Source organism: Sturnus vulgaris, unplaced genomic scaffold, assembly GCF_052056855.1.
Source record: "Sturnus vulgaris isolate bStuVul1 unplaced genomic scaffold, bStuVul1.hap1 Scaffold_192, whole genome shotgun sequence".
Taxonomy (NCBI): domain Eukaryota; kingdom Metazoa; phylum Chordata; class Aves; order Passeriformes; family Sturnidae; genus Sturnus; species Sturnus vulgaris.
Genome location: NW_028276155.1, coordinates 2,589,283 through 2,612,015, shown reverse-complemented (window position 1 = coordinate 2,612,015; position 22,733 = coordinate 2,589,283). Strand labels below are relative to the sequence as shown.

Below are 22,733 nucleotides of genomic sequence, written 5' to 3'. Positions count from 1 at the left end.
AGCTCTACAGAAATGGGGCAACAGAGAGGCGCATTTTTTTTAAAGAGTTAATCCATTATCAGACTCCTTGAAAGGTGAAACATAAGAGATGTAAAATTCCATTACATTCTATCCAAAGCCAAGTTATTTCCTGCTTACAGTATTTTATAAATGGTTTTCAGCCTATTAGCTTTTGCCACAGAATGGTGCTAATAATTATAACACCAATCACCTAGTATTTTACACCACGTAGTTCTTGCCACAATTCATCTTTCACAGTTCTAATTCTCCAAAATATCTGATCATTTGCAAGGCCGTCATTTGAAACTTGGTTCTAGTTCAATCTCTCTCTCAGCAATGCTTTCTCTATTCCAGGGCCATTCTGAGTCAGCACAACTTATCTCAGAGTTTGCATCCAGATGTACAAGACTGTGTGAGCTTTCAGTCAGGCTTTGAGAATCCTTTACAAATCCATTTTTCACAAATATCAATCACAAAATGCTGCAGTCACCTCTGCTCTAAAGACAACTGTAATAAAATACACCCTTGCAAATTGGAATGGATATTTCTAAGAAGGTCTTTGTCATATTTCTCCAGAACTGGAGTTGAAAAACTTCCATATGAATGGCACCAGACCAGAGGGAAATCAAGGCAGAACTGTTGTTTTCTAGGAAACCTCTGAAGAATTTGGACAGAATCAAACTCCAAAGTGTCTGATATTGCTCATGGGTCTCACTGAGTGCTACGACTGAGAAAGTGTCCCCAGGTTCCAGTGAGAGCAGGAAATTGGAGGCAGAGATGACAGGTGGTGTGGGAAATGCAGGCACAGAGAGCTCTCAGGGCCTTGTGCAAACAGGCTCAGAGATTGAGATGGATACAAGGCTTGACATAAGACCTTGGACAAGGCTTGGGGAATCAGAGCATGAAAAGGAAAATTGATATAAAACAAGAATATAAGTTTTTAATTTAGGTAAAAATATGTTTTAAGCAAACAGAAATATGCATTCTGTAAGCAAAGCAGTATGTTAAGTAAGATAGTAAAAGATTGTTAAGCTAAGCAATAAAACCTGTTATAAAGTTGATTAGAAGTTTAAGGTTTATCAGTGTAGGTTTGTGAAGTGTACTAGGATTGGTTGAAAAATGATGCATTGTGGCAAAGCCATGAGAAGGAAAGCAATTAATGATTGGTGTAAAAGGATGCTGGCAAACTTCACAGAAGTATTTGATTGGATAAAATACTAACATAAAGCATTGTAACTAAGAATGAGGCAGCTTCTGATATTATGGTGTTGGATGTAACACCTTTAATGTCTCACCCTTCTATGAGACTGACACCATGAGGCCATAAACCATCTTTTACAACGTCTCTCAGTTGCCTCATCTCTTGTAACATCAATCTCCCAATGCACATTTTTTTGACATCTGACATGATTAATGAAATCAATAGGGACTTATGGATACCAGGTCTATCCCATTAAAATCAATATGGATTTCGGGACACCTGGTCTATCCATTAAAATCAATGGGAATTTGAGGAAATTTGGCCCTAAAATAGGGAAATGTGAGGAAATTTGGAGGAAATCTTGGGCTGAATTCTGGGAATTTCCACTCCAGGATTGCAGTGCTGATGCTCTGGATGTTCTGGATGAATTCCTGGAGGCCAGTCCCAAATCCCTGATGCTTCACCTGCTGTCTCTGCTGGAGCTGTGCCTCCAGGTAAGCCCAAAAATGTCCATTTTCAGCCCAAAAGCATTTCAAGCCCAAAATTGGGATTTTTAGCCCCAAAAGTTTTGGGACATCAGTTCTGCCCACTGAAGTCAAAGGGGATTGAAGGACACCAGGTCTACCCCAGTGCAGTCAATAGGGATTTAGGGACACCAGGTCTACCCATTGATAGGGCTTGATTGGGAAGAGTTACTGTTTAAACTGGGAGCACTGGGAAGGGCTAAAGGGGGACACTGGGGTGACTGGGAGCACGAAAGCAAAAGTGGGACCACTGGGAGGGATTTGTAGAGATGAATGGAGATGAACAGGACTCCAGGTCTAACCCATTGAAATGAATAGGAATTTAGGGACAGCAGGTCTATCCTTTCAAAGCACTGAGGTTTAGGGGCACCAGGCCTACCCAATGAAAGCAATGAGGATGTTTGAGACACTAGTTTTTTTGGGGGCCCCAGGGGTTTTTGGTGATCCAGGTGTGCAAGGGGTATGCAGGTGTATCCAGGTGATTTCTAGGGGTACTCAGGTGATTTTTGGGGACAGCCAGGTGTACCCAGGTGATTATATGGGGGGATCCAGGTGATTTTGGGCAGTATCCAGGTGTACCCAGATTATTTTGAGGGATATCCAGGTCATTTTTAGGGCACCCAAGTGCCCTGACTCACCCTGACAGGCCAGGAGAAGATGATGGCCACTGTCCTCCCAGTTGATGTAGACACAGGTGACCCTTGGCAGCTGTGGGGCTGTAGAGGGGCACCCCAACATTCGGGGGGTACCCCAAAAGTCCAGGTGAGGACATCAGGGGTGGGAGGGAGCCCTGAGTTACCTCAGGAGAGGATGCAGCACAGGTACAGCCAGGTGCTTTGTTGCATGGGGTTGGTGAAGATGGTATTCTGCAGCAGCTCCAGCTCTGGGGTGGGCAAAGGAGGCACCCCAAAATCTCAGGGGGGCAGTGGGGAAAACCCCAATATCTCAGTGGGGACACCCAGGTATACAGGAGTTCGGGTCTACCCATTAAAGTCAGTTGGGATTTAGGAACACCAGGTCTACCCATTCAACGCAACAGAACCCACCTGCTCCCACTTTAGGTGAGGGAGGGGCTGGAAAATTTTGGGGATGCCGCAAAATTAGGGGGAGATTTTTAGGTGAATCCCTCACCTTCCTTCAGCCTTCCAGGGGACAGTGCCCTTGCCGTAGTTCCTGGTGGCCATCAGCAGCCCCAGGCAGTGTTGCCAGGCCGAGAAGTTGGAGAAGCTGCAGCTCAGCAAGACCCTCGTGAAGGCCAGCTCGGACTTGATGTCCTGCCCGACTGCAAGTGCCTAGCAGTGTTCCCAGGTGTGGACTGGGAAGGCACCAGTATAAACCAGTAAGCACTGGGAGCCACCCCTGAGCCCCTGAGCCTATTGCAGCAGCTTCCAGTATAAATGAGTAAGCACAACCTGATGTCACTCCCAGTAGGTCCCAAGCTCCATCCCAGTATAAACCAGTAAGGCCGGCATCCCCAGAAGTTGCTCCCAGTGGAGTCCCAAGCATCCCTAAGCCCCCTCCCAGTATAACCCAGTAAACCCCAGTTTAACCCAGGAAAATCCAGAATATCCCCATATAACCCAATATAAACCACTACAATCCAGTCACTCCCAGGACCACATCCCAGTACAAACCAGTGACCCCCAGCACCCCATCCCAATATAAACCAGTTTAACTCACAGTCGTCCACCAGGTCCTCCCAGCCAGCAGGGGGCACTCACACACCCCTGTTCCCTTTCCCAGTAGAATCCAGTACAAATCAGTAACATCCCAGAACCTCATCTGAGTATAATCCAGTATAACCCAGTAACCCCCAGCACCCTATCCCAGTATAACCCAGTATAAACCAGTCACTCCCAGTACCACATCCCAGTATAACCCAGTACAAACCAGTAACCCCTCAGCACCCCATCCCAGTACAAGCCAGTATAACCAGTACAACCAGTACACACTGTGCTAGGTCCTCCCAGACACTGACACACCCTCTTCCAGTATAACCCAGTACAAACCAGTAACACCACCCCTGCCACAGCACCCCCTGAACCCCATGCCAGCACAAACCAGTACAAACCAGTACAACCTACTCACAGTTGCAGGGGTCGGCCACCAGGCTCGCACAGCCCCAGGTCCTCCCGGCCAGCAGGGGGCACTGCAGCGCGGCCCAGCACCCAGCCCTGGTGGTGCCACACCCGGTAGAATTTGGGGTTCACCCCCAGGTACTGCCCCATGAATGACAGCTCTGATGGCACCCTGAAACCTGTATAAATCAGTATGGACCAGTATAGACCAATATGGACCAGTATAAGTGGTAAAAACCAGTAAAAAACAGTAACCAACTGTGTAATGCAAACCAGTAGTAACCAGTACAAACCAGTATAGACAAGAAAAAGCCAGTATGCACCTCTACAAACTAGGAAAATAGGTAAAAACCAGTACAAACCAGTGAAAACCCTTGTCTGTGTCAGGAGCCAAGCTGGCTGGGCCCGGTAACAAACCTGCTGCCCAAAGTCAGTAGAAATGTTACAACGCATTTCAAACACCTGAACACCCATCCCTTCACCCACCAAATGATTTGTAAAGACATGAGCACACATCTTTCCTCTCACATTGATGGTTCCTGTGCTGGTGACAGTCTGTTAAACCCAGCCTTCAGCCTGAGCTCTCTGCTGTTGCAGTTCCATGCACAGAGGTTGTTGTCTCTCAGCCCTTCCATGGGCAGGCCGGTGTTCAGCCATCTCCAGGACAGCAGGGCCCCAGCCCATGTCACTGTGCCCTGGGAAGACAAAAACCATCACTCCAAATGTCCCCTTCTCCTTCTTCCCAGGCATTTGGCATGAAAAAAGAGACCCTTGTGACACTGTGGGGCCCATGGAACCAAACATCCATTGTGACACTACAGAATGTCACAGAACGAAGGGAACTGCTGTGACACTGCGGAGCCCCTGGGAACCAAGAGTTCATTGTGACACAGAGGGGCCACGGGAAGCCAAGAAGCCATTGTGACACTGGGGAAAATCATGGGACCAAGGGGCCACAGTGACATTGAGGGGCCTCATGGAACCTGTGAGCCATTGTGACACTGCACGGCCTTGTGGAATCAAAGATTTCATTTTGAAATTGAGGAACCTCATGGAACCAAGGGTCTGTTGTGACACTTTGGAACTCCAGAGGCCATTGTTGAGTACAGCACCTCATGGAACCAAGTGTCCATTGTAACAGATCAAGGCCTCATAGACCCAAAAAGAGCATTGTGACTCCATGGGACCCAATGGACCCCAATCTCCATTGTGACACTCCAGAACCTGATGGAACCAAGGGGCCTTTGTGACACTGCAAGGCCTCAGAGAACCAAGGAGTCCAAAGGTCTGAAATAATCCTTGTAGGGTTCTACCTTGGGGAATGGGAACCTCCTTGGTGGCACTTTGGGCTTGGCACACACCTGAGGAGTGTGTCTTTTTGCAGTGGGGAAATTCAGGATTTTTAGATTGCTTCCAAAAAATCATGAAAACACCTATTTGCCAGAGGGCAGCCAGTTCTCCGAGCAAAGCAGGTCACAGGTGAGTGAGGACAGACAGAATGGGGTTGGAGAATGTGGAGCAAGGTTGTCCACACTGGCTCAGACCTCAAGGCACAGCTTCTGTGAGCAGGCCAGACCTCAATATCAACCATAGAATGCTGCAATCACCTCTGCTTTAAAGGGAATGGTAATAAAATACACTCTTGAAAATAGGAATACATAATTCTTAGAAGCTCTTTGAATAACTTCTCCATAAATAGAGTTGAAAACCTTCCTAATGAGCTGCCCCAGACCAAAGGGAAATCAAGTGAGAGCCATGGTTTGTCAGGACTTGCTTGATCCCAATCAGCCCCGTGGTGCATTTGGTGCTGAGCCCTTCAACCCCAGGGCCTGAGAGGAGATTGCACAAACTTTTCCAGGAGTCCAAGTCAGAAGAAAAGCCCAAAGTGTCTCAAAGCATTAATGGTTCCCACTAAAGTCCATCCCCAACACAGGCTCCTCATGGACTCCTTGAAGGAAAGAACTGGAGGCCAGGAGTGCCCAAAAACCTCTCAGAGACTCGGAGAGGAAAGGAATAAGAAAAGTGCCTTAAAAAACTGAAGTACCTCGAAGCATTAATGAGCCTTACAGACTGTTGTTACTGACAGAGGCTCTCAAAGGATTAATTAAAGCAGATAATTGGAGGCCATGATTGCACAAAGCTCTCACAGAATCCAAGGCAAAAGGAAAACCCAAAGTCCTCTGAAAAACCTGCAGTCCCTGGGAGCATGAAGGAGCCCCCCAGGGCCATTCCTGACCAAGGCTCCCCAGGGACTCGTCCCAGCACATCCCTGAGGCCACTGGGATGTGGGGGGATGCTGAGGGCAGGACAAGGGGTGAGAGTGGCCAGCCTTGCTGGGGCTGTGCCAGGAGCCCCCAGTGGCTCAGGACAAGGTGTCTCCTCACAGCCCTTGGTGGCACAGACCCTGCTGTGCCCCAGGGCACCGAGACTTGGCTTCTCTTTGTCCACACTTGTCATCACTGCCTCCAATTTCCTGCTCTAACTGGAACCTGGGGACATTTTCTCAGTTGTGTCCCTCAGAGGGAACCATTAAAACTTTAGTAAACTTTGGAGTTTGATTGTGACTTGGAGTTCTTGAGAGGTTTCTTCAGCTCCCACTCAGGGACTGATGTTCAGAGACTCAGCCCCAATCCCCAAGAGGGTCATTAAAGTCCTTGTGCTGTGTCTGTGCTGCTGAGCTGGGCTGGGCTCCGGGCTCAGAATGTGATCCTGGCAAGCAAGAAGAGCTTCAAAAACACATTTCTCTTGATGAGCAGCTCTTCTCCCAGCCCAGCAGGGCTGGGGCACTGCCTGCAGCCACCCCGGGCACAGCACAGAGGCACAGAGAGCTTCAATCAGTCCGGGCTGGGAAGATGCTCAGAAGTGACTGGGGCAGAATCACTCCCAGCCCTTGACACAGGAAGCCTCTGGCTGCAGGACAATGCAGCTGCAGCTCCTGCAGTGATCTCCTAAAGCTGCAACATCCCAATGCCTGCAGACTGTGTGAGTACATTCTCTGATGATCTCTTGTGTAGAGCAGCCAGGGGTGCCCAGGGCTGTGGTGCAGAGCAGGGTCCTGCAGCCCAGGGCGCTGTGCTGGGGCAGGGACTCTGCTGCCTGCCAGGGACAGCTCTCAGCCAGCCCTGGGAGCTGCTCCCAGCACTGGGGGACAAGGTCTGGGTGGAAGGAGACAGCTGGTGAGGCTTGGAAGGGTTGTCCTTGCGTGATGAGGATGCTGCATTGTTCAGGACTGCTGCTCCCAGCATAACATTTAACTCCAGAATGTTTCTAGGTAGATTACACAGGGAGCACAGTGAGGCAGGGCCTGCCTAAAAAAGAAAATCCTGATTTTATAATCTACTGCTCTGGGTTGCTTAGATGGGAAATTGCATATAGATATTAATCTCTAAGTTCAGTTTGGAAAAAATATAATATTTTTTCTTGGATTTTAATAAAGCAGTCACCGACAGAAATTAGCCCAGGGTCCCTCACAGGCAGCATCAGTTTCACTTTTCCAGACTCCTCAGGATAGCTATGACATTGCCATCAGAGCCTGCAGAGGCACAGCTGGTCCTGGGCAGTGCCCTGTGCTGGGAGGGGTGTGCAAGGCAGAGCTGAGCCCCCAGGGCTGGGCTGGGCTCTGGCAGCACTGGCAGGGCTCAGCCCTGGGCTCAAGGAAGCAGCTGCTGGCAGGGAGAGCTCCAGGCAGCAGAGCCCTGGGCACGCAGTGGGGGGAAAGTGCCACCAAGCTGGGCTGAGGTATTTAAAATCTTCTCCAAACTGAACTATTCCATGATTACTTTTCTTACAGATCCCCACGCCAAGACATGGCAAATGTCCAACAGCAGCTCCATCAGCCACTTCCTCCTGCTGCCATTGGCAGACACGCGGCAGCTGCAGCTCCTGCACTTCTGCCTCTTCCTGGCCATCTCCCTGGCTGCCCTCCTGGCCAACGGCCTCATCATCAGCGCCGTAGCCTGCGGCCACCACCTGCACACCCCCATGTTCTTCTTCCTGCTCAACCTGGCCCTCAGTGACCTGGGCTGCATCTGCACCACTGTCCCCAAAGCCATGCACAATTCCCTCTGGGACACCAGCAACATCTCCTATGCAGGATGTGTGGCTCAGGTGTTTATGGTTGTGTTCTTCCTTGGATCAGAGCTTGCCCTCCTGACCATCATGTGCTACGACCGCTACGTGTCCATCTGCAAACCCCTGCACTACGGGACCCTCCTGGGCAGCAGAGCTTGTGCCCACATGGCAGCAACTGCCTGGGCCAGTGCCTTTGTCAATGCTCTGCTGCACACAGCCAATACATTTTCCCTGCCCCTGTGCCATGGAAATGCCCTAAGCCAGTTCTTCTGTGAAATCCCACACATCCTCAAGCTCTCCTGCTCCAAATCTTATCTCAGGGAAATTGGGCTCATTGCTGTTAGTGTCTGTTTGGTATTTGGCTGTTTTGTGTTCATTGTTTTCTCCTATGTGCAGATCTTCAGTGCTGTACTAAGGATCCCCTCTGAGCAGGGACGGCACAAAGCCTTTTCCACCTGCCTTCCTCACCTGGCTGTGGTCTCCCTGTTCCTAAGCACTGCAGTGTTTGCCTACTTGAAGCCCCCCTCCATCTCATCCCCATCTCTCGATCTGGCCCTGTCTGTTCTGTACTCAGTAGTGCCTCCAACCCTGAACCCTCTCATTTACAGCCTGAGGAATCAGGAGCTCAAGGCTGCAGTGTGGAGACTGAACACTAGATGGTTTCAGAAACAGTAAACTGCTGGCCAATTTCTGAAAATCACTTGTAATAAAAGTCTCCTTTGATTCTTCTTGTTGGTTTGCTTGTTGGTTTGTTCTTTCCTTTCCTTTGTTTTAGCTTTTCAATATTGTCCACAAAGAAATGTCATTATTTGTGCTGTATTTCCTTTTGATTTTCTCCATCTTTTCTGTGACCCAGAGACTCTGCAATGAGGGGCTGCGCTCTTGGTACCTTTAAATAAAATAAAATAAAGATTCTCCCAGAAAATATTTCTCCAGAAATGCCCCTTTTCTTCCCTTCTCTGGAGCTGCAGCAGCAATGTCTGTGTGCAGAGCTGGGGCAGATCAGTGCTGGCACAGCAGCTGTGCCCAGCAGCAGCAGCAGCAGCACTTGGTGTTGCCAGTGCTGCTCCCGTGCCACTGCCCCGCTGCCCTCCTGGCCCTCGTGTTGCTGCAGGGCCTGAGTGCTCTCGGGGCTGGGCACAGCCCTGGGGGTGGCAGTGCCGGGGCTGCAGCAGGGACAGGCCATGGGCACTGCTGGGGCAGCGCTGACACCTCAGGGCAGGGCCTGGGGGCTCCAGGCTCCTTGGCCAGGCTCTCTCCACAACACTTGGCCAGGACAATGCTGAGCACAGAAAAGCCCCGGGAGCAGCCCCAGGCTGGCCGTGGGCAGGCTGGGGGCAAACAGCATGGCTGGTGCTCTGCAAGGTCCCTGCAAGGGGGACACCCTGGCAAGGAGCAGCAGAGCAGGGGCTGATCCATCCCCACTGAGCTGGACACCCCAGGGCAGCATCCCAGAGCGTCCTCATGCACCTGCCAACAACATCCCCCCTCTGCAGCCCTGGCCTCTCCCCCAGCTCACACAGGAGCCGCATCCTTGCAGGCACACACACGGCAGCACTGGCTCAGGAGCCCCTGTTTGCATTGCACACAGCAGGGTCAGCACCCCCATGGTGCTGCTGTGGGGACATGGAGCTGAGTGAGCACAAATGCCATCAGCCCCTGGGGCCAGCAAGGGCTGGGGGACGTCAGGGAAACCACTCAGCTTTGTTGTGGCCTCTGAAGTCAGCCAGGAATTTGTTCCCATCAGCTGTGAGTTTCCTGTCCCACTGCAGATGTTGTTGCTCAGAGCCAGGGCTGTTTGGCAGCCACCCCCAAACTGCCCTGAGCATTTCCTTTCCTTCACCTTTGCTTTCTTTCTTCTTTCCTGCTCTACTTTTCTTCCTCTTACCCATCCCTGTACCATCCCCAGCACACAGCCCATCCCTGTTTGCCCTTTCCTCTCTGGTCCCACTCTCCATTTCAGTTCCTGAGCTGGCACCATGGGAACATCCCTTGGAGAGCAGGATCATCCTCCAAGTGCTTCAGGAATTGTCTGCAGGGTCCTGCAGTGCCTCGGGCTGCTCCCTTGCCAGAGGCACCACAGGCCAGGGGGACACATCTGGGCTGCTGTGTCTGGGTGTGGGGCTCCCTGTTGTGGGCAACGAGGAGGGGCTGGAGAGGCTCTGCAGGACTGACAGGATGGGCTTTGGGGCTGTGTGGAGAAGCTGAGGGACCTGGGCTGCTGGACCTTGTGAAGAGGAGGCCCAGGGCTCATCCTGCAACTGCTCCAGGGGCGGTTTCAGAGAATCACAGAATCGGAAAAGCTGGAAAAGTCCTTGGAGATCATCAAGTCCAACCTGTGCCCTGACACCACCGTCTCTCCCTGACCCTTCTCTTCTCCATGTTAAACAACCCCAGCTCCCTCACCTGCTCTTCACATGACTTGTGTTCCAGACCCCTCACCAGCCTTTTTGCCCTTCTCTGGACACGCTCCAGACCCTCCATGTCCTTCCTAAATTGAAGGGCCCAGAACTGGACACAGCACTCCAGGTGTGCTGAGCACAGGGGAAGAATCACTGCCCTGCTCCTGCTGGACACACCATTCCTGATCCAGGCCAGCTGCCATTGGCCTTCTTGGCCACCTGGCCACACTGCTGGCTCATGTCCAGCCTGCTGTCCATCAGTGTCCCCAGGTCCCTTTCTGCCTGGCCGCTGTCCAGCCACTCTGTCCCCAGCCTGTAGCACTGCAGGGGTTGTTGTCGCCAAAGTCCAGGACCTGGCACTCAGATTTGTTAAACCTCACCTTGCTGGATTTTGGCCCTGGATCCAGCCTGTCCAGGTCCCTGTGCAGAGACCTCCTACCCTCCAGTAGATCAGCACTCCCAGCCAACTTGGTGTCACCACAGTTCCAGGAGTCCCTGGAGTGTCACAATGGTCTCCATGATTGCATGAGTCCTCCCAGTGTTACAATATCCCTTTGGCCCCATGGAACACCTTGGTTTCACAATGTCTCTTGGATCCATGGGCCCCACAGTGTCACAATGGCACCTTGGTTATACAAGGTCCTGCAGTGGCACAGTGGTCTCTGAGGTTCCACAGGGGCCCAAAGATTAACCCTGACTCCTTGGTTCCATGGGGCCCTGCACTGTCACCATGGCCCCTGTTATACGAGGTTCCACAGTGTCACAATAGACTCCTTGTTTCCACGAGGCCAAAAGGTGTCACAACTGCGTTCTGGATTTCCTAATGCCCCACAGAGTCACAGGGGCCCCCGAATTCCATAAGGCTCCAGAGTGCCACATGGACTCATTGTTTGCACGGTGTCACCATGGCCCCATTGTTACCCAAGGTTCCACAGTGCCACAATGGACTCCTCGTTTGCACAGTGTCACAATGGAGCCCTGGTGACACAAGATCCTGCAGTGCCACGATGGATCCTTGGTGCCATGTCACCCTGCAGTGTCAGTGTCACCGTGGTGTCTGAGTACATGAGGCCCTGCAGTATCACAGTGGGCCCTTCGTTCCAGGGGGCACCTAGGTGTCAAAATTGTTCCCTTAGTTCCACAAGTCCCTGCAGTGTAACAATGGCCCCTTGGTTCAACAAAGCCCACTGTGTCCCTGTGGCCTCCATGGTTCCACAATGACCCAGAGTCATCGACGGACCTTGGTTCCATTTAGCCCCACGGTGTCACAATGGCCCCTTGCTTCCCCAGGGCTCTGCAGTGTCACAATCATCACAGAATCACAGAATCACCCAGGCTGGAAAAGACCTTTAGAGCAGCAGGTCCAACCTGTGACCCAGCACCATCTTGTCACCCGGACAATGGCACTCAGTGCCACATCCAGTCTTTCCTGAACAGCTTCCAAGAATGGTGACTCACCCACATCCCTGGGCAGCCCATTCCAATGCTCAATCACCCTTTCTGTGAAGAATATTTTCTAATGTCCGGCCTAAACCTCCCGTGGCACTGCTAAAGGCTGTGTCCTCTTGTCTTTTCACTGTTTCCTGGGAGAAGAGCCTGATCCCCACCTTTCTGTGCCCTCCTATCAGGGAGTTATAGAGAGTGATGAGATCTTCCCTGAGCCTCCTCTTCTCCAGGATAAACACCCCAGCTCCCTCAGCCACTCCTCACAGGACTTGTGTTCCACACCTCTCACCAGCCTTGTTGCCCTTTTCTGGACACACTCCAGCCCCTCCATGTCCTTCTTAAATTGGCTACCCAGAACTGGACACAGCACTCGAGGTGCTGCCCAACGAGTGCTGAGCACAGGGGAAGAATCACTGCCCTGCTCCTGCTGGCCACACCATTCCTGATCCAGGCCAGGAGCCATTGGCCTTCTTGGCCACCTGGGCACACTGCTGGCTCATATCCAGTCTGCTGTCCGTCAGTGTCCCCAGGTCCCTTTCTGCCTGGCTGCTGTCCAGTCACTCTGTCCCCAGCCTGTAGCACTGCAGGGGGTGTTGTGGTCAAAGTGCAGAACCCGGCACTTGGACTGGTTAAACTCAATCTTATTGAATTTGGGCCTTGGATCCAGCCTGTCTAAGTCTGTGTACAGAGCCCTCCTACCTTCTAGCAGATCCACACTCACACCCAGCTTAATGTCAGCACCGTTCCACAAGGCCCTAGAATGTCACAATTTCATGAGGCCTCCCAGTGTCACAATTTTCTTTTGCTTCCATGCAGACCCCTGGGTGTCACAAATTCCCTTGTATCCTTCAGCCTTGCAGTGTCACAATGGCACCTTGGTCCATCAAGGCCCTGCAGTGTCACAGTGGATCCTTGTTTCCCTGAGGTCTCACAGTGCAGCAATGCTCTCCTTGGTTCCAGAGTGTCACAATGGCCTCTTGGTCCCATGGGGCACCATGGTGCCAAAATTGTTTCCTTCAGTCCATGAGTGCCTCTAGTGTCACAATGACCTCTTGGTTATACGAGGTCCAGCAGTGTCACAGTCGTCTCCTTGTTTCCACAAGGACAAAAAGTGTCACAACTGTCTTCTTGATTTCATGAGGCCCCATGGAGTCACAGGGACCCCCGAATTTCATAAGGATCCACAGTGACACAATGGACTCTTTGTTTGCACGGTGTCACAATGGACCCCTGGTGACACAAGATCCTGCAGTGTCACAATGGATTCTTGGTGCAATGACACCCTGCAGTGTCAGTGTCACATTGGTGTCTGAGTCCCTCTACAGAGCCCTCCTACCCTCCAGCACATCCACACTCACACCCAGCTTGGTGCCATCTGCACATTTGCTGATGCTGCACTCAATGCCCTCATCCAGATCATCAATGCAGATATTGAAATCCACGCTGGCTGGCTCTGATCCCTCAGCCATCCTGTAGGTGCCCTGTGATGGCACTCAAGGTGATCTGTTCCATCACCTCACCAGGCACCCAGGTCAGGCTGACAGGCCTGCAGTTCCCCACATCCTCCTTCCAGCCCTTCTTGGCAATGGGCTCACATTGGCACCTCCAGTCCTCTGGCACCTCCCTGCTGAGCCAGAACTGAAGAGAAATGATGGAGAGCAGCTTGGGGAGCTCATCCAGCAGCTCCCTCATCCCCCTAGGATGGATCCCATCTGGTGCCAGAGACACCTGTGAGCATCTGAGTGGCTCAGCAGGTCCCCAGCTGCTTCCTCCTGGATTACAGGGGTCTGTTCTGCTCCCTGTCCCCATCTGCCAGCTCAGGAGAACACTTGTCCTCAGGACATCCTGGCTTATTGTTGAAAACTGAGGCAACAAAGAGGTTGAATACTTCAGCCTTTTTTTCATCTTTGGTAGCCATATCCCCCCCCAATAAGAATGGAGATTTTCCTTGTCCCTCCTTTTGCCATTAATGCATTTATAAAATCATTTTTGTTATCCTTCACAGAAGCAGCCAGGCTAACTCCTGATTTGAGCTTTCATGTCTGATTTTCTTTCTGCATGACCTAACAACTTCTTTAAACGTTTCCTGAGTTGCCTGCCCCTCTGTCCAAAGGTAATGCACCTTATTTTCTCCCTGAGTTCCTGGTAAAAGCTCCCTGCCTACCCAGGCCAGTTATTTTCCTCACTAGCTCACTTTCCTCTATGAGTAAAGTGAAAGACAGGCTCCTTCTGCTCCTTCAAGATTTTCTTGAAATGCCTCCATTCTTCCTGGAATCCTTTAAGAGCTGTTTCCTGTAAATAAATCAGCTCAATTATCCCCAAATCTGCATTCTGAATAGGCCAAAGTCTGCTCTCTGTAGGTCCAGTGTAGAAGTTTTGTTGATTCTCCACCTTCTTTCACAGAATATTAAAAACTGCATTATTTCATGGTCACTGTACCCCAAACAGCCTCTGAGCATCACATCTCCCTCCAGCCCTTCTCTGTTTGTGAACAGCAGGAGACAGAGCTTTCCTTGCGAGTGGGAAGAGAAGGAATTTAGGTTTTAATCAAGGGCATATTATTTTTATTTTTCAGTGGAGAGAAGGGTCGACTGGAGCATTCCTTAAGTGATCTTGATGCTGAATGTCTCCTTAGGAGGTCTGGACATGCAGAACAATGAGCCCATTGCAGGCCAATGCTATTTGGACAACCTGCTCCTCACCCCCAGTCTCACCATGTCTGACATTGCCTATCTGGGACTGACATCCTAAAACATAAAAACCCCCTATAAATTTATTATTACTATTGTAATTTAATTCAATAATAAAAATATAATGATTTTTTTATTATAATGCTATTATTCTTTTTTATACCCGATTTTTATATTTATATGAAAAAATCGATACAATTTTAGCAACCAGAAAAATTAATGTTAATTGGTTCTAAGTAACACGATTCACTTCATGAATTAATTGACCACTATTGGCCATTGATTTCTCCCTGTTTATGATAATTCCTCCTATTTTAATCCCTTTCTCATATTTTTAATTATTTTCACAGACAGGATATAACGGGGCCACTTTGGGGTCCATGAAGACATTTCTGGGGTACATTTCAGGAAGTTTTGGGTCTGGGGAGGGAATTTAGAGAGAACTTGAGGGTCTGGAGGACACTTCAGGGAGCCGAGTGGTGACTTAAGGATCCTGAAAGAAACTTCGTGGTTTGGGGGAGCTCTTGGGGGTCCAGGGGGGCACTTGGGGGGCTCTAACGGGGCTCTCCGGGGCGCAGGGGGTGATGGGAGTTGTAGGCACAGGTATAATGTGGTTCAATGGGGCCGCAGAGCATCATGGGAGTTGTAGGTGCAGCTACAATGTCTCTCGGTGGGGCGCGATGCATGATGGGAGGTGAAGTCATGGCTGCAATATCACTCTATGGGAACCACGGAGCGTGATGGGAGCTGTAGTCCCGGAAGTGGCTCAGCTGAGGCGTTTGGGGGTCCAGGAAGGCACCTGGGGGACACTTTTGCGTCCGAGCTGCGACTTGAGATCCTCAGGAGGGAACGTGAATGGTTCAGGAGCACTTGGGGGGAGCTTGGGGAGCTCTAACCGGGCTCTTTAGGGCACAGGGCTGAGCAGGAGTTTTAGGTACGGAACTGTGTTATGAGGGACTCTGAGGCCGTGGGGGATGACAGGAGATGAATTCCCAGAAGTGACTGTAACGGGAATCTGTGGGGTTGGGAGCATTCAGGGGAACTGGGGACACTTTTATGGGGTCCCAAATGGGTGCTGAGGAGGCACTTCAGAATCCTGGAGGGTCTGGGGGACACTTAAGGGACATGTGGTGTCAGGACACCGGGGTTCTGTGGGGCGTGGGGCATGAGAGGCGTTGTAGTCCCAGGTCCAATCAAGCTCTGTCAATACCAGGATGTCCCTGTATTTTTAAGTGCAGCTCAGAGTCCATCCCAGTCCATCCAGATTCCCCCTCAGTACTTCCCATCTTCCCATCTTGTCCCAGTGTTCCCCAGTATGTCCCAGTGTGTCTCTGTGTATCCCCACATTCCATCCCAGCCCACCCAGATTCCCTGTCAGCATTCCCAGTGTCCCCACTATGTCCCAGTCCTCCCCAGTATCACTCTGAGTGTTTCCCATTGTCTCCCACAGCATTCCCAGTGTTCTCCAGTATGTCCCAGTGCTCCCCAGTGTTCCCAAGGAAACTTGAACTTCTCCCGGTTTTTGTGGCACCCAAACCCAGCTGTGGGGTCAGTGCAGTGTCCATGGCCACAGCCCCTGGCACTGGCCCAGGGCAGGTTGGGATGATGATCCACCCTCACAGCTGGCCCGGGGCAGCTCTGCAGTGGTTTTGGTGTTACCTTGGGCTGGCACACACCTGAGGAGTGTGTCTGTTTGCAGTGGGGAACATTAGAAGTTTTAGATTGCTTCAAAAAAAAAAAAATAAAAGAAAAAGAAGAAAACCCCTCTTTGCCAGACCTCCTGAGGAGAGACCCTGGATCAATATCAATCACAGAATGCTGCAATCACCTCTGCTATAAAGAGAACAGTAATGAAGTACACCCTTGAAAATAGGAATGGATATTTCTAAGAAGCTCTTTCAAATATTTCTCCATATCTGGAGTTGAAAACCTTCCTAATGAACTGCACCAGACCAGAGGGAAATCAAGGCACAGCCATGGTTTGTCAGAACTTGCTTGATCCCAATGAGCCCCGTGGTGCATTTGGTGCTGCCAAGCAGCTCCAAATAATATTTTGGAAATATTGGCTCTCTCTCTGCAGCGCTGCCTTTGCCAGGAGCCTGGCCCAGCTCAGCAGCACAGACACAGCACAAGGACTTTAATGACCCTCTCGGGGTTGGGGCTGAGTCCCTGAACATCAGTCCCTGAGAGGGAGTTGAAGGAAGCTCTCAAGAATTCCAAGTCAAATTCAAACTCCAAAGTTTCTCTTACTTTTAGTGAGTCCCACTGATAAACATGAAGGAGAATGTTTCCCAAGGGTTGAATTAGAGCAGAAAAGTGATGACAATGATGTCAGGTAGGAAAAAATAGGGTAAAGGAGGAAAAGAAACCTCTCAAGAATTCAAAGTCAGATTCGAAGTCCAAAGTTACCTGAAGTTCTAATGGGTCCCACTGAAGGACATGCCTGAGAAAGTGTCCCCAGGTGAATTGATCCCCAGCTTTATTGTTTTTACATTATATTTTAAAAGTGTGGGTTTATTGTTTTTATGTTACTTTTTTTGTGGGGATTTTTTCTTTTTCTGAATGAAGCAGAGAGACAGGACTTCTGAGTTGCTTTAGAAAGTGTGGTTTATTTTTCTTATTTCCTATCCAGGCAGAAAGAATAACTTGTCTACCGGATGTTCACAGCATGACTTAGAAGTCAAAAGATTTATTTGCAAGATCTGTAATGAATTTATTAACCAATAAAACACTGTCAAGAGAGATACTTGCATTTCAAATTCAATACTAAGTTATTTTTGTCTTACTGACTCATACTACATTGTGAACTTTCTTAGCCAATTATATCACAACACACAAACTTACATTGCTGCACTCTAAAACTTCTTGTTCCCTTTGTAACTACCTTTATTTTTTCTATATCTTAAATTCTAAAATGAAAATTATCTCTACTTAACTGAGTATAATTGTAAGCTTTGGCTTACAGGCCCAAGCTTCTGAGAATTCTTTACATTTTGAATTTCAACACCCAGGTTCTAGTTAGAGCAGAACACTGGAGGCATTGCTAACAAGTGGGGAAAAACAAGGGAAAGGTGTCTCTGATGCTGAGCACACCTGGATGTGTTTCAGGAATGCAAAGGGCCAAGGGCTGAGCCCCAGCCCCTGGCAAGGCAGATCCTGTCCCTCCCTCATTGCTCAGGGCTCTTCCCGGGCCACTGGGCTCTGGCCATGTGCAATGCCAAGGGCAGCACCATGGGGCGGCCCCTGCCAGGCTGCTGAGCAGGGACAAGGAGGCAATGAGGCCCCAGCACAGCAAGGCTCACTTGTCCCCTGCTGGCCTCAGGCCCAGGGCCAGCCTGCATGGCCCAAGTGCTGCAGGAGTTGGCTGTGTCAGGGCCTTTCAGCTGCTGCCCATCCCTGTGGCCTCTGCAGCCCAGGCTGTCCTACGGTGTCCATGCCCTGCGCCTCTGTCCCTGCAGGCTGTCGTCATCCCCCAGCTGCCCCACCTCGCTGGCCCCTTCCTTTGCTGACAGCTCTGCCTCCTGCCTGCCTCTGCCTGGACACACAAAGCCTTGGGCTTGACACCAAAATATTTCATTCATATTTTACTGTGCCTATGTTCCTGTGAACTTCATGTGCCTATGAACTTTCAGCAGAAAAACAAGGCATTGTGGGGCTGCTTTCCCAGATTGGACAGTTGGAAGAAATGAAGAAGACATCTGGCTCAAGGCTGCAGTGATAGAAAAATCACGGACTATAACTGGGAAATAGGCATGGCTTCTATGGAAATGGGTAAATTGTAATGCACATGTAGTGACTGAAGATAAGCCACACGCTTTTAGAATCACATGTCCGCATAAGGTTAGGTGTTATCCTTTGCTGGGCCTCAGGCCTGAAGAAATTATACCCTTTTTAACACCAGATTAGTTTCAAAGAGTCTTATTCTTATATATCGGAGATTTGGTAACATCGTGGCCTCAGGGACCCAAGGAGTCAACTGTGACACTGTGGAACCTCATGGCACATGGGCTCCATTGTGACACAGCAGGATCCCATGGAACCAAGGGGCCATTTTACCCCGTGGGGCTGCATGAAACCAAAATCCATTTGGACACAGCAGGGCCGGATGGCTCTGATGGTTCATTGTGATAGTGCAGATCCATGGAGACCATTGTGACACCACAGAAACGCCTGGAACCAAAAGGTCATTGTGACAGAGAAAGGTCTCATGGAACCAAGGGGCCATTGTGACACAGCAGGGCCTGACAGAACCAAGGAGTCCATGCTGACACTGCAGAGTCTCATGGAGCAAAGGGTCCGTTGTTACACTGGGGGCCCTGTGGAAGCATGGGGACCATTCTGATACTGTGGTGCTCCATGAAACAAAGGGGCCGTTGTGACAGCACCACCCCTACGGAACCAAGGGCCCAATTGTGTCACAGTGGGGCTTTACGGAACCAAAGGTCCATTATGACACTGCGGGGCCTTGCTTAACCAAGGGGCCATTTTAGCACAGCAGGGCCTCATGGAATCAAGGGGACCACAGTGTCAGTGTGGGGCTCCATGGGATGAAGGGTCCATTCTGACACCATGGAACCAAGGAGATCATTATTTACACTACTGGGCATCATAGAACCAAGGAGGCCATCTTGAAGCAGTGAGGCCTCATGGAACCATGGAGACCATGATGACACTTTGAGGCCTCATCTAACCTAAAGACCACTGTGGCTCTGCAGGGACTCGTGGAACCAAGGGCACAAGAGTGACACTGTGAGGCTCCAAAGGACCAAGGGGGCATTCTGACACTGCAGAAACAAGGGTCCATTGTGACACAGCAGGACCTCATGAAAGCATGGAGGCTATTTTAAAAGTTTGAGGCATTTTTAAACTAAAGGGCCATTGTGACACTTCAGAGCCCTGTGAAACCAAGGGGACCCTAGTGACACTGTGGAGCTCAATGGGACCAAGCGGCCATTGTGACACTGTGGTGTCTCATGGAACCAATGGTCTGTTGTTTCACTGCAGAGCCTTATGGAATCATGGAGACTACTGTGACACAATAGATCTCATTGAACAAAGAGGCCATTGTGACACTTTGCAGCCCCATGGAACCGAGGAGTCCATTCTGACACTACAGTGGCTTGCCAGGCCAAGAGGCAATTGTGGCACTGTGTGGTACGGTTACGAGGGGCAATTGTGGGGGTTTAGATAAGTCCCTGCCCTTTGCCCAGGTCTCTGGCAGCAGGAAGTGTCTTTATTGAGGTGGTCAGCACCCAAAAATTCACTCTCATTTGCAATATCTTTAATAAAGGCTGATTCAGTCTATTATAGAATGAATTATTTATTTAATAGACAGAAAATTAACAGATGTAAGACTTAAACTAATACTACACAGAAATAAGGACAAAAAGAGACTTCTAGCAGGTATATACAGCACAAGGTTAAAGGTACCTCTTAATATTACAGCTAGCAAAGATATAATATAACTTAGGATTCATTGTATCTTACCATCCAACTGTTGGTGGAGTTTCAAATACAGATCCTTTCCCTCAATCCCCAGGGAAGTAACCGTGGAATCTGTGTGCAAACTACAAGAAGAAGCCCTTTACACCTTCAGGGTGTGCATGTGGTGGCTTCTGTTTCTATGATAACTCGTATATCTCTTAGTTTGTAAAACAAACTAAGTGTCTCTCAGTCAAGAATATTTCTTTTCTCTCTTCCCACATCTTCTCCCCAGACTAAGATGTTGATTCTGAGCTGAGGCCTGAGCCCTTTTGGCCCCAGAGATGATCCCTTGCTGGATCTCTCAGCCCGGGTTATCTCTTTATGCACCGACTGTCTGTGGAAGGGGTGGGTGGATGTCCTGCCACAGGTACCCCTGAACCAAGGAGACCCTTGTGACACTGCAGGGCCCATGGAGCTAAGGGTTCATGTGACAGTGCAGGACCCCATAGAATCACTTTCTATATGCCTTTACTGTAATCATTATATGTAAAGCTTCTCTCTCTCAGCTAAGCTCTTATCCATTTGATTTTTGCTTCAAAGCATGGAGTGGAGAAAGTTCAGATTTGCACAAGGCTGCTCTGAGTCCTGGGGGTTGGATGGGGGAAATGGTGGGGTAGGGGCAAGGACAAAGTGTCATTGATTGTCAGTCATAAAGGGTCTTGATTTAATATCTGTTCAGACTGCATTAGGAGGTGCTGGGGATCAATATAGCTGGAGATTGTTGATATAAATCCATAAACTGGAAAAGAATAAATGGTAAAAAAGATATTCACTCTTTTTGTTTTTAAATAAAATACATTTTGAATGGAGTGGAAGTCCTGCTTTATGCTCAGGTTTCTAGTAGTAGCTCTGTTTCAGGTGACGTGCACCCCAAATTGCTCTTGCTCTCATGTTCTTTAGAATGGCTGATTAGGCCTATTATAAAATGAATTATTTACTGAATGGACTCAAGATTAACAGACAAGAGACTTTAAATGGACTACTTACTGCACAGGATAAATAAAAGAAGTACAGGTAGATACAAACACAGTGCACAATGAAGTTCCCTATATTACAGCTAGTGAAGAAATAGCAGAGATCAGGAGTCAATGGAACTTAGCACCAAATTGATGAGGGAGTACACATGGAGCCCTTTCACTCAGCTTCCACAAAAGGAGCCACAAAGATGCATCCAGACTTGGGGGAGAAGCCCTACCCATTTGCAGGGACTATGCAGAAGATTTCTGCTTGGTGAAAATGTTGTGTAGCTTTTATAGTTTGTAAAGTGAAGTGTGTGTCACTCAGAAATTCAAGGCTCATCTCCCTTCAGGCTGCTCTCAAGGCCAGGTGTTCATGGCCAGCTGGGAATTCCACCTCCCTGGCACCAGAGAGAACTCAGGACAGGACAGATGTCCGGCCTGGGTTATCTCAGCAATTCCTGAGAGGGGGAAGATGCCCTGAGTGATGGCCCAGCTGATGGACAGAACAGATGAGCTCTGCTGGGCCATAGGGGAAGTCCTGCTGCAGGAACCTCATGGAACCAAGGCTCTGTTGTGACATTGTGATGGCTCCTGGAACCAAGGAGACCATGGTGACACCAATGAACCTCATGGAACCAAGGGGCCCTTGTGACATTGTGATGGCTGCTGGGATGGAAATGGCCTTGCTAAGAAAGCCAAAAGCCAAGGGAATGGATTAGTAATTATTAGAAAAAATTACCCTTCTTCCAGGTGTAATATCTGATGTAATTCGTGTAAAGTTGTAAATTAATAAACAGTGTTTGTATGAATAAAATAAACTCAGAAACCAAAAAGAAAACCACAAACGGAAAAAACCAAACAAAACAACACAGATTGCTTCACCACAACATTCACAACATTGTAACAGCCAACAAAAGAAGGATAGCCCAAATTAACAAGTGAATGGACCGTGGCCACAAGGAGATGGCTCTCTTCAAAGACAGTCCAGAGAACACCCAGACACTGAGCGCCAAGCACCAGGATTAATCGGGAAAAATACATCTCAATACCAGCTTCCCTAAACCAAGGCCTGCCTTCATCAGAATTCATGGTCTCCCAGAATATGGTTTTGTCCAGCCCCAGGCAGAGAAAGGAAACTACATGAATAAAATACATGAATATGCAAAGCGAGGAAAGGAGACAAAGACCTCTGCTCCAGGCTATGAAAAACTGTATATAAACTGGACTGAAAAGTGGTTTTGTGAATATTGGGGAATCCGGAGCAGTAGAGTTTGGATCACAGTGTGTTTACCCGGGCTCGGCGTTGCTCTTTGTGATTTTGGCTGTCGTGGACCGTATCCCGGCCATGAAATAAATTATCACTTATTTCTGATTATATTCAATTCAGCTAAATCTTTTTATTATCTATAACATAGGCAAGGTTAACCAAGCCATTCCCTACATTTCTCCTGTTCAGATTCTTTTAGTTGGCTACTTTGAGAGGTCCAGCTTGTTCTGGTGCTTATCATGAGCGGATTGTACTCTTGATTTATGCACCAATGCACCAGATGTGGAATCGTCTACCCCGAACTCAGAAACAAACTCCCTCTGTCAGACCATTTTCACATTCCAGATAATTTTCAAGACGTCCACTGAGAGGTTGGAATGATTATCACACAACTCTGCACTTCTGCCTGCAGGCCCTGGAGATTCTTTCTCTGAATTCAGCCAGGCTTGTATTCCCTAGCAAGTCCTGGTACCACCTCCTGTTTTCTTAGATCACAACAGTAACAGTGAAAACATTACCCACGGCACAACTCCCCAGCCCACCAGCAAAAGAAAGGACAAGTTTTCAAGTTCTCAAAACCTTTGTCCTGCTTTGCTGAAGGACAGTGCAGC

General features: G+C 49.4%; 1 protein-coding gene across 1 annotated transcript; it reads left to right on the top strand.

Annotated features, from left to right (window-relative positions):
- The first annotated feature begins 7,616 nt into the window (after positions 1-7,616).
- On the top strand, positions 7,617-8,302 carry LOC148218249 (olfactory receptor 14I1-like). Its single transcript, XM_088157854.1, has 2 exons — positions 7,617-8,061; positions 8,271-8,302. The coding sequence occupies exons 1-2, from the start codon at positions 7,617-7,619 to the stop codon at positions 8,300-8,302; spliced, it is 477 nt and encodes a 158-aa protein (XP_088013980.1).
- Positions 8,303-22,733: the final 14,431 nt, after the last annotated feature.